This window comes from Lineus longissimus, chromosome 11 (assembly GCF_910592395.1).
Source record: "Lineus longissimus chromosome 11, tnLinLong1.2, whole genome shotgun sequence".
Classification (NCBI taxonomy): domain Eukaryota; kingdom Metazoa; phylum Nemertea; class Pilidiophora; order Heteronemertea; family Lineidae; genus Lineus; species Lineus longissimus.
In genome coordinates, this window is record NC_088318.1 from 18072254 (window position 1) to 18085556 (window position 13303).

The window sequence follows — 13303 nt, forward strand, 5'->3', positions numbered from 1 at the left end:
CAAAGCCTAGTAGTATGTCCCAGCTACGCTTTCTCAAGTATCCACCAAGAAAAGAAGGTGTAGTTTCTGCATGAGATACAGTTTATATTTTTTTTAAACAGCCCACATTTAGCTCCACACTCCTGGTGTTTGGTGAGACGGACAATACCTCTATTTTAAAGCCACATGGCCTTTCAAATAAATGGCACTCCTCTCTCAAAATCATAAAAAGCTCCTTTACTCCCAACCATGCACTGTAGTGTGCTCACTCATTACTGAACGTATGTCAGGAGCGCCATCTATCTCGTCAGGAGCGTGGTATTTTGACTACAATACCGGTTAACCAGTATCATATTTGAAAAAGAAAACATAGGCCCGAGTATGGCAGGGCTTTAAATATCTTTTGACGGATCGACGGCATACATGGATACTCGAAGACTCAATTTGGGAAAAGTTCTCACTGTTCTCTAGAACGCAAAATCATTGAGTGTGTTATTTTGGACACGACATAATCCGATCTTAATATATTGCAAACTTGTAAGATAAGATTTAAGTGATACTGAAGTATCTATAAAGCGAACATCTGCAAAACGTTTCTCCAGTTTCTTCATTCACACCTGTCTGAAAGCGGCACTTCCTGTTTTATTGACCAGTCATTCTCCAGGGTTGTGTACAGAATTGTACCAATCACTACCGAGTAATGGGTAGGCCTCCGGTCATGTGACCCTATCACACGTTCGTTTGGCGCATTTACATTTTCAATAACATGTATTTTTTGCGTAGTAGTAGTATACTATGGAATATAAAAATATATGCTGCATACCTGATGTACATTGTGAAAGCTTTCGTACCTGATATCCAAACAATACTAAAGTCACATGCTAACTTTTGATATAAAAAAATGTTAGACATCGAAAGTATGACAAAAATAAGACATTGTCAGATTATGCACTTTGTACCAGAAACAAAGTGAAGCACTTCCACTGTCCTCATAGAGCTAACTCTAAAATCCATAAGTTTTGTTACCCAAGATATAAAACATTGCCCGCCACGGAGGCTAACATGCCGAATGTCGCCCCGCCGGGATGCAATGTCTCCCGAGGGTTGTAATCTATAATCTATGAACGAATAGCTTGACACAGCTCCGATTACTCCTTCTTGACAGTGATATCCAAGCTTCCGCTAACGTCGACGAGTTCTGCAGAATGGAAGACAGCTACCAGTTGGCGGTTCTTGCCACAGCGGCGAGGCGTCATATCAACCAAGGCAACTGCTTTTTCACCTGGTGCAACGTTCCTGGAAACCGAAAGCACAAACATCAGCTGATCGCTGCACCAGAACTGATGCAATGGCTTGCAATGCAAGATTTTCGAAAGAAGCATTTTGGATAGAGTCCCGGGGTAGTTCAGTCGTCGTCTATAACATAGTCTTCCTATATGACAAGGCCGATCCACTGCGCCCGGAGTATACATTTCGGTGTACTCCCGGTTGTGTCATCCAATCAAAAGTGCCAAATTCTGCATCTCCGGAGTCCTCATTTGCAATGAGCCAATCAGATGGCTAATAGTTGCGGGGATTGTGCAATTGCGGCAGTCAATGGCTGTTACGGCACCGGAACCGATGCAGTATTGCTCCAGGTGGTTGGTTGTACTACTTAAGGCTGGGGAGACTATCACTTACCCAATGTTCACCCTCTTTGCCCGCTGCAAGCCGGGGCCTTCGCACTGGTACTGGCATTTGGTGAGTGGGACATCCAAGGGATTAGTAAAGGAGATGTCATACAAGACCTGTTTCCCTACTACAACTTCCTTAGGACCCTTAAACGAAACAAAGTCAACATGCACCACTACATGACACCGCTGCACTCAAAAAAAGGAATGGCATTTCCTTCAGTTGCCTAAATTGTAAACGAGTCCAGGAATCTGATGAAGCAACATGCAGACCCGGAGTTCCAGAGCAAGATCGACAAGCCCATCTCTTCACAAGAGGTACAGCAGATCGGAGCATTATTTCAATGGGCTTCTCCAGAGTCAACGTTGTGAACCACAGTTGGTGACGATATGAACCGAATCAAGATATCTTGGTCTCGTTTTTCTTCCAGAAAGAATCCCAATCCACCCATAAAGGTGCTTTGGGCCTCTCGGTGGTGGAAGTGTGGCCGGCTGTTCTTCTTTGGCAACCACGTATAACTTTCAAGCGCCTAAACGATGAACACTCACATTAATAACTAGATCAGGTTTGATCAATCTGAAATCATCATTTTTGGCATAGGACTGGCCCGTCTCCTCAACATTGACCATGACACTGATCTTGATGTTGGCGAGCTCGACCAGTTGCCTCAGGTACTCATTTGGTTCCACCTTCATCGAGACTGAGCCCTCTGAGAGAAAACGGTGAATTACATTACCATTAAATTCGAGCTATTGGTTCTGAAAAAGCTCCAAGCTATCTGGGACATGTGTTACGTCCTAACCAATCACACGAGACCATGTGGTCCCGGTATTACGTTCCAACCAATCACAAGAAACCATCTGGGGCGGTTGGTTACGTATTAACCAATCACAAGAAACCTTCTTGCAGCGTTCGTCCTTACCAACCACATAGACAATCTAAGATCGCGGTTACCTTATAAATCATCATCGATACATGTTATGATACCACCTATCACATGTAACTACTTGGAACAGGGTTGCGGTCTGACTAATATTACATATCCGGGACAAGTTTCGCGTCGTAACTAATGGTATACGAGGCCAAGAGATGGGGGAGCGACATGGCATCCTCACTCACTTGTTTTCGGCTCCACAGCTATCTTCTGGTGTATGATCTTAAGCCTGTTCATCTCCAGTCCAGTGTAAAAGGTGACGGCCGCCGAGAGGGTGACACACATGTTCCGCTGTTTGTCGGACTTGTTCTCTATCTCCAACATCACATCGAAAGCTTCACCAATCAGCACGGTGTCCAACTCTTCCAAGTTGAATGCCATATCCTAAATCGAGGTAAATGGAATGAGGAAACTCCTGCAGCTTTCCAAGTGACAAACGAGGTTGGAATCTTAATCCTAAAAACACTTAACTTTCAATGCAGTAAATGTCTAGGTCAACTTCAAGTTATAGTACTTCAAAATCTGCCAGTTTGACACATCTTCCATTCCTACAGGCAAAACTTGATCTATTTACAGTCGTACACTGAATGTATCTCTGGTATCATTTCAGTATTGTTCGACGAAACGTAAAGTTTGCGTACCTCAATATCCTCTTCATATGTGACATCAGTGGTGGCTGAACTACAGGCTTTCTTGACGGATTCTCTCTCTTCTTTTGAACCTGAAGAAACACAAGATGTACACGTATCTCTAAAGCTCGGAACACACCGCGAGATTTTGTCGCAGAAACCTTTAAAAGTATTTATTGGTGGAGAAACAGACGTTTGCGACACCATCTCACTGATGCTAATATAACGAAACTACGTTCGCTACTCTTTCACCCCTGTGTGCTTCCAGCTGTGGGGCGATCGTAGAGACCAAGCGAGAAGAGTGGGCAAACCCTTAAGAAGGTTCTCCCTGATGTGTCCTCCCAATACTTCAACAATTTCCGACCTTTTAGTATTGCCCGCAAGCTAAGTAAGGCACGGCTACCTCTCTGACTTTCATTTTGAAACTACAACTCCAGCAACGAACAAAAAAGGGCTGGTCGAAGACAAGCTGACCCACCTTCAGCGTATTTGTAGGCCAACGTGACGTCATCTCTGTCCGGAAGTTTCTTGTCCGGACCTGTCTTCCCGACTGGCATTTTGGTGCTGATTTTCCGACCGATACTGTAACGCCAAATAGAGTGAGGATAACATATAAGAGCATCATCGGCGTTCCAGTATTTAACTATTTTTACTGAGTCACATGAGAAAAGTTACCAATGATTTCTCAGTGTCCTTTATTTTGACGGTACTCCGACAAGAGAGATGATCCCTGGCTCATTCAATTGAGTGGACACAGTAAAGCTACTCACGCAGATTTTTCCAGATTCTTTCTCCAAGTGCCGTCCGCTTGCTTTATCCAGTGCACCCTGTCCGCATTCACTTCAGCGTAGATAAAGCCGGCATCGTAAGGATACTGTAGCAAACCTTCTTTAATGGCCTTAACCGAGGCTGGGCCGCAGCAGTAGACACCTGAAAGAAATTCCAAACCGGGATTTTTTGTAAGAATGCGAAGCTGGCCTACCGACAGCGTTGTTGGTCATATGGGACGCTATTTCTTTCTGAAAGAGAAAAGCCAAGCTACGGCGATATGAACCTTGTGTGAAATAGAGCGGCATTTCTATTTCTCACAAGCTTCAGATCCCCATGATGTTGAATTCGCCTCCATGCGCTCCCTCGATGTAGCAAGAGACTAACTGCTGAGTGTTCATTAGAAAATAAACCGCCGTCGACTTCCCACTGGGGTAAGATCTATGTACGACATGATAAGTGAAATGGAGTCTATACCTTCACTGGTTTCTTGTGGGGTCGCGTCGATCGCCTGCCACCCGCCATAACCGTCCGGTAGATCAGGTCGCGCCATCCAAACATCGTTCCAAACATGGAAATTCCTGCAAAAACATTTGTCACAAGTTTGTGTAAACTTCTTCCAAGTATACCATGAGAACGTTTTCTGTTATATATCCAGACTAAAGCAGTCTTTTCAGATTTCCTTGACATGACTGAGAAAACATGGTGATACATAAGTTCAAAATTGGTTGGTTTCTTGGGCAAGGTTCTCCCCATCAGGTTTACCACAGCAGAGATCTACGGGAGCTGGATTCAGAAGCAGAAAGTTAAACATTGACTTCAGCTAAACGCTTAGATTGCGAATTCAGCCCATGTCCTCAACAACTTGCTTACCAGATGGAGTCATTGCAGTAGTCGGAGAGTGGACTGCCCGAGATGTCCCAGTAGTCATCAATTGTGATGCTTCCATCGGTATCATGGGCGGACGAGAAGTTGGTCACGCATCGGGCAGGGATGCCTACGGCCCGACACACTGAAAAAATAGGAAGTAAAGGTTAAACAAGTAGAAAGAGAGCATTGCACAGTATGCTCCTCGAGTCATCCTTTCAAATCGTTTGATCCTGTTATTAAACAAGCCGTCAATGGACTCTTATACTCGTACTTCTTCTTTCGGGTAAGGGTGCCTAAAGCTTCTTAACATTGCAATACCGTTATCCAATCGATTGGGCACCGTGTTTTAGGTTCAGTGTTGATTTAAACTCACTCGTTGTGACAATCCCTGAAAACACCCAGCATTGGCCGTATTTGACTGGGTGCAGTGTCCGCCAGAACTCTGACATAATTGCCTCACTGCCGCTCCAGGCGATTGGTGGGGTACCGCCATGGTAGTCACCGCTCCAGTTCCCTTCCAAGATACCATCGTCATCTTGGGCATTCGCCTACATGCACAAAGAAAGCAAGAGACAAGCAATTCATCCATGTTCGACATTTTGAGTTGACGTTATTGCATTGGTCATGTGAAGAACTTCTCCACCCCACATTTGAGTCAACAATCTCACTCTCATATGCAGAAAATGACAAAAAAGCGTTAACCCGGACCGATCGGGAGTCGAACCCGGGACCTCGAGAGGTGACAGACGCTGATGCTATACATACCGAAGCTGAGATTCTTCTGACCATCAATACCGGGTCCCCGCGTAAGCGATACGGCATCTTGACCAGGTCCAGTGTGTAGAACACACAATCAAGGATAAAGTCTTCAAACTGGAAGATAATTTAAAATGTTAAAGTTTATCATGTTCATTGTAAAGCGTTTGTTACCCTGTATTAAGGAATCTGCAGGTCTAAGCTTGGAACCTGAGAACCGAGAATTTGGTTTTGGTGAGTTCTCGAGTTATCATGGTGATTTCTTGAACTTCATTGCAAAACCTTGGGTGAAATGTCAATTGCTAGCCTTTCCTTTTACCTCTTATAAAAACGACTGCAAAGTATTCCATGTCCGAGTTCTGTGATGGCAACTTACCTGAGCGAAATTCCATGGCTTGGCGCAGACTTGCTTATGATTTCCCGCGTACATTTTCCCAACATCGTTCAAGACAAACTCATTCCTGAAGGTCTCATCTTCCATGTAAACACTGTCCTCTGAAACACGGATTACACAATATACAGAAAAGAAGGATTACACTCGCATTACACAAGAAAATGATCTCCGACATTTGAGTAATAAGAAGAGAGCATGTATGGAGAAGGAGAATACGTGTACTTATAATGACATTTTTCCCAGAGGAAATTTAAGCGGAGAAGAATGTTGCCCTGTGTATCATATGAAGACTCGAACCCGGGACATCAGAGGTGATAGGCGCCGGATATTACCATTGCACCACTCCGACTTTTTTACCTATCTTAAATGTGTAAGACATGTCCAAAACCGCTTCACAACACTTGCGAAAATCAATACTAGTCTGTTACTACATGAGGAGGCGCATGGAGGCGAATAGGCACATTATCCTCCTGGTCACCTAAATCCCACACCCATAGCCGAGTTTACTGTACCATACCTTTGCACCAAGCATTAAACAAAATGTAGATTGGACTCTTGTCCGCGTAACGGAACACCCTCTCCTTGTTGGCTTTCTGCAGGGAGTCTATGCCAAATTGCCATTTTCCTACAAAACACTTCGACGGGGTAAAGACTGTTACGGTGACACTGTCTTCCTTTACTTCCTTGACCTTTGCTCCCCAACATCCGGGCTTGTCTTTGTCACTCATGATGATCAGGACGCTGGTGTTGCGGCTAACTTTGGGTAAATCCCCTGAAGAACGCGAGAGATTAATATCTATGATTTGTCTGAATACAAGGACGCTGCTGGTGTAGTTTTATTTTGTTTAAAATAAAGTTTCTGTCAAATGCACCTGCATGAGATTGAGAGTCTTCTCTGTATCCATGTTGCCATCATAATGCCTTATACAATTAAGAAAGGCTTTCTTGAGTTGACACCGCGCCCAGAAGGCTCTAGAGTAGCTCTCGACAAAGACATCTTCTGATGCAATTTCCTACATTCTTCTGAAAAAGACTCACCCAGTTCAAACACAAGACAAAAGTCGTCAGTCTCCTTGTTGAACGGCCGATTGCAGAGGAGTGTGATGTCGAATGGCTGTCCCCGCCGGACAACCAGCCAAGGCGCATATCTACGACCATTCTCTTCGCGGTGTATTGTCAATTCATAATCATCCGTATGATGGGCCGTTGCATTGGCCGGGATGTTGAAGTCAATAGACTGAATCTTGAGGACTTTTTCATCATCTCCGCGGATGTCTGAAATATTTAGAGCAACGGTAAGATTTGACCAACAAGAAGGGGACTTGTATGGAAAAAGATGATAACGGCTTTCTCAATAACCATAATATGCTAAGACGGTATTATTTTCATGACCGAGATGCTGAGCGATGCTGAGGAATTGCATGACGACATCAGAGGTTACACTGTGGCCGTTCATGATTAAATTCTTCACGGTGGCAAATATCAATGTCTAATCACTGACCGCGGGGAAATAATGAAGATATTACTGGAATGCGCAAATTCGCACACTTTGACACAAAAAGGTCTTGGCCGCTATGACTTGCAGAAATTACCATTTTTGAGGCCCCCTGTAAGTCTTATCTAACGTTAAAACAGATCAAAATTTCACGACTCCGGTGAGTGTTCTTCAGAACCCTAATAGCTCTTCGATCAAAATTTCACGACACCGGTGAGTGTCCTCCAGAACCCTTAGCTCTTCGATCAAAATTTCACGACACCGGTGAGTGTCCTTCAGAACCCTTAGCTCTTCAACCTGATTTACCCATGATAAACATGATGTGGCTACAATATAACACACCAGAATACAAATGAGAAAAAAGTTATTTTGGTTGTTTGACTCCAGCCCAGACAAACTATGTCAAGAATGAAATTACCATAATTTTACAACGAGGACTACTTTTCAAACAGGTTCAGCTACTATGGTCAAGAAAGATTTTGGAACAAATAAAGATCGCTTTTCAAATAAATTCAAGATTAGTGTCACCAAGCCGATTCCTATAGCACTCCTTTCCAGGCATAGCAGATAGTTTCCAAATACCAACACCAGCAACGTTTCCACATTTCTGCAACGGGGAATCGGCAACAACCCCTCCCATAGGGAGGGACAAAGGGACGGGACGATCCACTGCGTCCGGAGTGTAACCTTTCCGATATCAAGCTAACAACCTCTCCGCGGGGATGAGACCAGATTCTAGTAGAGCACTATACCTCTACTTTAAACTAACCCGAATACCCCCCCTCAATATTTAGGTTAACACCCCCAAGACAGAAGGCAAGACGTTTTGGAGGCGACCGCCATGTCGTAGTCAACTGCGTCAGAAGTGAATTTCTACTACTGGCACTAAAATGGCCAACTCCGGAACGGATGGTGACCATCAACATGGCTTGTTTCACTTATATCATGTCAAATTAGGAAACCTGACTCACCTAAATAATCCAAAGGTTTCGCCTCATTGTCGTAGTTCCTGAGGGCGGAGCGTCTGTACGCCGGCTCAATTTTCCTGCTGCGGTGACCGCGTCGAGAGTGCATCTTTTCTTTAATCTGGTCCCAATACCACTGCGGCCGATATCAGACTTGCTCCGAACACACCCAGTTTTTCAGACTTGTATTAGGCAAATTGGGCCAATAGCAGCTTGCCTCTGCGCTCTAAAAAAATGCTTAGCGCCATTCTCCGCCTACAGAGTAAATTGGTATATATTACTAGTGAGTTTCGTAGTGCCATTTAATCTTTTCGTACCCTCGAAGAGTCCCCTATTATGATGGCCTGGAAACTAATTTCTGAATGGCTCTTATAATTTTTCATATTTGCATCGACACTCGAGCAAAAGTATGCCAAGAATGTTTTTTTTGCTAAAGAAAAACTTATTACTGGTACGTACGGTAGAGATGTTCATTATACCGTTAATAAGCGGAGGCAGATTAGTAATCATGGTTCTCACATTCAAAGGCAAATTGTATACACGCATTATTTTGAGGAATCATGCTTATTGCCAATAGCGTGAGAAAGCAGCTGCAGTGGTTGATAAATTTTTGAACTGGTGAGATAGAGTGACCAGTCAATGTAAAGGCATGGCAGTACAGAACCCATGCAGACATTCTCCATTGGCAGATCCAGAAACTTTAGAAGAATATATAATCATTGGTTTCTTGTGGACACGCACCTCGAAAATACACTCTCCGACGAAAAAGGATCAGTCCTGGCTGCCCCACCGTGTAGGCAACATTGTGAGAGATGAGAGAGTCACAGCCAAGCCGAATCAGCCCTTGTTGCTCACCTCGTCAACACGGTCGACCAACCAGTTGTGACTTCCTCATCTCTCTCATCATGTTGTCAACACGGTGGAGCAGCCAGGACTGATTCGGCCTGGCTGTGACTTCCTCATCTCTCTCACCATGTTGACAACTTGGCAGAGCAGCCAATGGCTGTGACTGTCTCATCTCTCTCATCATGTTGTCAGCACGATGGAGGAGCCAGGACTGTCAAACAGTTGTGTGAGCTCACTAGAGCTTGCACTTACATAATAGTGTAAAACTAAAATTTATATAATATATATATATATGTATATAAAACCGTCATCGGATGCGCATCCGATATGCCACGAGATCCTTTACCGTCAATTCCCTTACCGTCTTCGGATGCGCATCCGATATGCCACGAGATCCTTCACCGTCAATTCCCTTACCGTCTTCGGATCCGATACGCCACGAGATCCTTCACCGTCAATTCCCTTACCGTCTTCGGATGCGCATCCGATATGCCACGAGATCTTTTACCGTCAATTTCTTTACCGTCATCGGATGCGCATCCGATATGCCACGAGATCCTTCACCGTCAATTCCCTTACCGTCTTCGGATGCGCATCCGATATGCCACGAGATCCTTTACCGTCAATTTCTTTACCGTCATCGGATGCGCATCCGATATGCCACGAGTTTTTTTGTTACCTCACCGTCAATTCCTATACCGTCATGGATGCCACGAGCTTTGTTCGCGTTGTAAAGGTTTCGGGGATACGACTAATGCATGCGAGCACCGTCGGCGGAACCCCAGCGCCCGCCCTCTCGATCTATCCGTAAGAACGAGCCACTCTCGTGACCGTCACATTTACGGACTCCGGACCTCCAGACTTTAGAGACCGAGCTTTTCTTTACCTTACAATTACTGTATACTCGGCGCCTCACTTATATGTGTTGTTTTTTTCACATACATTGTTCTCGTGGTTTACGGAAAAGTAGGCCTAAAATGTTATAGTGTCTAAAAACAATATTCAGTTAATGGAATTACACTTTTTTCCATTACTGCTTGCTTGATATTGCCCTAACAACTTTTTCATGAATCAATTTTGAGCATTATGTTTACAACGTAGTTATTATAGCACGAATTATGAGTCTAAAATGCCAAATACTTGCAACTATTATGTTAATCACTGAAATCTTAGTGTACTAATTGCTCGCTATAAGCTAGGTTATTGCGCCCCTAAACCAACGTACTGACAACGCTACCTCCCCGGAACTCAAACTTTAACGTGAGTTAATTGTAATCTTACTCTCTATATACCAAAGTGATTTACCTAGGAATACAGTTGCACTTCACTGAAAACTAATGATGTGTTGATGAGTTCAATGAATCCTTCGATTCCTTTGGTTTTCTTGGCGAACTGACGTCCGACAATCAATGACCCGTTGACGAGTACCTGCAATGCATTGCCACTTGTGTGTAAACAGATCTATTTTTGGACGAAACTCAGCCCCTCACAAACGTTGGTCGATTTCGCCAATGATGACTGCTAGGCTGTACAAAAGCACTTTAAGCTGTAGCAGCGCCAAGCAAGAGTCAAGACAAATGTCCGCTGCCAGCCTCTGCTGAATCAAATCAACCCCCTCGGCCTCGCCCGCGCGCCCCCAATCATTAATTCTCAATAGACAACTACACACATGCCCTCAAGGCTTTATTTGGTCTAAAAATAGGCCCGAACAATGGGTCGAACAAAAAACCAGGTGACGTAGAAAGCCAAAACAAACTAGGGTGTGTAGGGGTCCATTCACCCCTCGTCTGGATGGGGTAGGCACAGATGTCTTCCAATCTGTTTTTCACTTCAGATTATGAAAGTCCTTCAATGGAGGAAGCAGTCTGTGATCAAACTCGTCATCTTCCTAATAGCAGTCCTGACGCTAGGATACCTTGTCCATTGGATAGTGGCTGACATTACCGGCAGGAATTGCAATGACAAATCATCGAAGCAAATACTAGATTCCATGGTCAGCATCTTGTTGGGTCCCTCTACAAGACATGTAGAGTTCTAGAACCTCAGTATTGGGAACACCCTTGCTACTGACAATTGCTGTCCTATAGAGAGGTGACATGATTACAGAGGAGCAACAAACCAAACACTGCAATATATTTATTCGAACAAGATGAAGGAAAAAGACAAATTTTTGACCAAAATTTGACTCCTTGGTACTTCTTGTAGAGAGAGTCTTCTGCTGACAGACGTGTTCTTGCTCTAACAGAGGTGTCTCTGCCTGAGAAGGTCCCTTAGTTATCGCTTTGTCCTCGTGTCGTCCTTGAGGATCGAACCACGGACCGTGTGACCCCTAGTTAGACACCCAAGCAACTACACCACCACAGCTCCCTAGATAAGGCCTATGTTTACCATGTTATTCATTATCATGTTTTCATGATATATCATGGCAATATTGATCATTCCTTGTTGCTTTTCTTTCAGTGCCATCTATGGGAGAAAAATAAGGTTGGAGGCAATCTCTGTGAGGACATCTGCAAACTTCACAGCATTCGATATACAAGTTGTCTGAACTACAAGAGAGGTAAAAAAGTCTTCAATGCGACTTGGAACATGAAAGCAATCATTATGAAATCGAAAAAAGCATATTTTGAAGACTACAAACCTCTCGTGACTGCAGCGATTACTGAAGATGGCAAAGACAAAAGGGAAAAGAGTGGAGAAGAGTATCCGTCTTTTGAAGACTTTGCTGTTAAAATTCAAGAACGGATTCATGAACAATTAGGAAAAACAGGACAGCGTGGACAGTTTGACATGAAAAGGATATTCAATGATTTCTGGTCTACACGTTTTGACGATTATTTCACGAACTCATATCAGAAAAATGCAAAAGTTGCAGGCCTGAATAGCATCAATAGTTTGTTACAGCAGGATGAATATGTGTTGATGAAACAAGTCCAGCATTCAAAATATTTTCCTCAGATTTATGGAACCTGTGGACATTTTTACATCATGGAATATGTGCCACAAGGTGAGGTACTGCTGCCTAAAATAATCGGTCTCGGGGACTCAACAACGTGGAACCAGAGACGTCTGCTTGCGATTAAACTGCTTGATTTTGTCCACCATTTTGAGCACAACTTGCCAGAACCTTTACACCTGTGCGATGTGAAAAATAAAAACTTTGGCATCACTCAAAGTGGCCAGGTGAAAGCTATAGACGTTGATTTGGCATTTTTTGATAAAAAGTTAAAACAGTTCTTGAGTACGGAAAAGTGTACAAAACATTCTGAATGTGATTTTTTCGACTGTAAAGGCTGGTGCGACTTTAAAACAAACCAATGCACGGAGCGTAGAATCAACAATAATCTACAGGTGTTCTGTGCAAAGATTTTCTCGCCGCATTTGGTAAACGGGTTCAGGGGTCTTTTACGGAACCCACCAGCAAAGTTAAACAGTTTGTTCGAGAAGTTGTTAGATGACTGTCGAAATCCTTGGAATATCCAAGACCGAGATATCCGCCTTAAAACTCCTGACGGTACATTTTGGAAGCTTCATAGACTTCTGCAGCAAAGTAGTGCTGATTATTTTCCATATGAGAAACAGGAACTGCGACATGGTCACGATCATGAACATTAGATACATGTACTTGCTCGTAAGTCCAACACAACAGCTTGTGTGTGGGGGCGGGGGGGGGGGGTGCCAATGTGTACAGGGGTGAGGGAGGCCCAAAAACCTGAATTTCGGTGCACGTGTATGTTCTTAATGGGTGCTCCTTCCGGTGGTATTGATGTTCTTATAAACTTACTTTATAGACGGCATTTAAGTGTATGACATTCATTAACTAAACACATCCAGAAATCATTTTGAATAAAATAATTCTAATTCTAAGGTTTTTTTGTTGATTTGGTTCTGTGTGACATCTTTGAAATTCTACCATCCAGATTGAGGAGAAACACCACACGTGACATTCATCTTTTCAAGCATTTGAAGATTTGATGAAGTGTCAATTCTGAGCTG

General features: G+C 43.7%; 2 protein-coding genes across 2 annotated transcripts; one reads left to right on the forward strand and one right to left on the reverse strand.

Moving 5' to 3' along the window:
• Positions 1-79: 79 nt before the first annotated feature.
• Positions 80-8570, reverse strand: LOC135495844 (hemocyte protein-glutamine gamma-glutamyltransferase-like). Its single transcript, XM_064784825.1, has 15 exons — positions 8468-8570; positions 7040-7276; positions 6519-6773; positions 5984-6102; positions 5617-5724; positions 5225-5399; positions 4855-4993; positions 4459-4562; positions 3984-4143; positions 3692-3795; positions 3226-3305; positions 2770-2968; positions 2199-2359; positions 1660-1796; positions 80-1275 (listed from the first exon to the last, which is right to left on the reverse strand). The coding sequence occupies exons 1-15, from the start codon at positions 8568-8570 to the stop codon at positions 1128-1130; spliced, it is 2229 nt and encodes a 742-aa protein (XP_064640895.1). The 3' UTR covers positions 80-1127.
• A 1346-nt stretch (positions 8571-9916) lies between these two features.
• On the forward strand, positions 9917-13174 carry LOC135495817 (divergent protein kinase domain 1C-like). Its single transcript, XM_064784782.1, has 3 exons — positions 9917-10567; positions 11142-11300; positions 11768-13174. The coding sequence occupies exons 2-3, from the start codon at positions 11145-11147 to the stop codon at positions 12920-12922; spliced, it is 1311 nt and encodes a 436-aa protein (XP_064640852.1). The 5' UTR covers positions 9917-10567; positions 11142-11144; the 3' UTR covers positions 12923-13174.
• Positions 13175-13303: the final 129 nt, after the last annotated feature.

Excerpts from the sequence above, each read along its gene's own strand:
- LOC135495844 (XM_064784825.1), bottom strand. The coding sequence starts at position 8,570 with ATGCACTCTCGACGCGGTCACCGCAGCAGGAAAATTGAGCCGGCGTAC. Across the intron at positions 3,306-3,691 it reads GGCCTACAAATACGCTGAAG|GTTCAAAAGAAGAGAGAGAA; the intron begins GTGGGTCAGCTT and ends GTGTTTCTTCAG. Across the intron at positions 1,797-2,198 it reads AACCTGATCTAGTTATTAAT|GGTCCTAAGGAAGTTGTAGT; the intron begins GTGAGTGTTCAT and ends GTTTCGTTTAAG.
- LOC135495817 (XM_064784782.1), top strand. The coding sequence starts at position 11,145 with ATGAAAGTCCTTCAATGGAGGAAGCAGTCTGTGATCAAACTCGTCATC. Across the intron at positions 11,301-11,767 it reads AGCAAATACTAGATTCCATG|TGCCATCTATGGGAGAAAAA; the intron begins GTCAGCATCTTG and ends CTTTTCTTTCAG.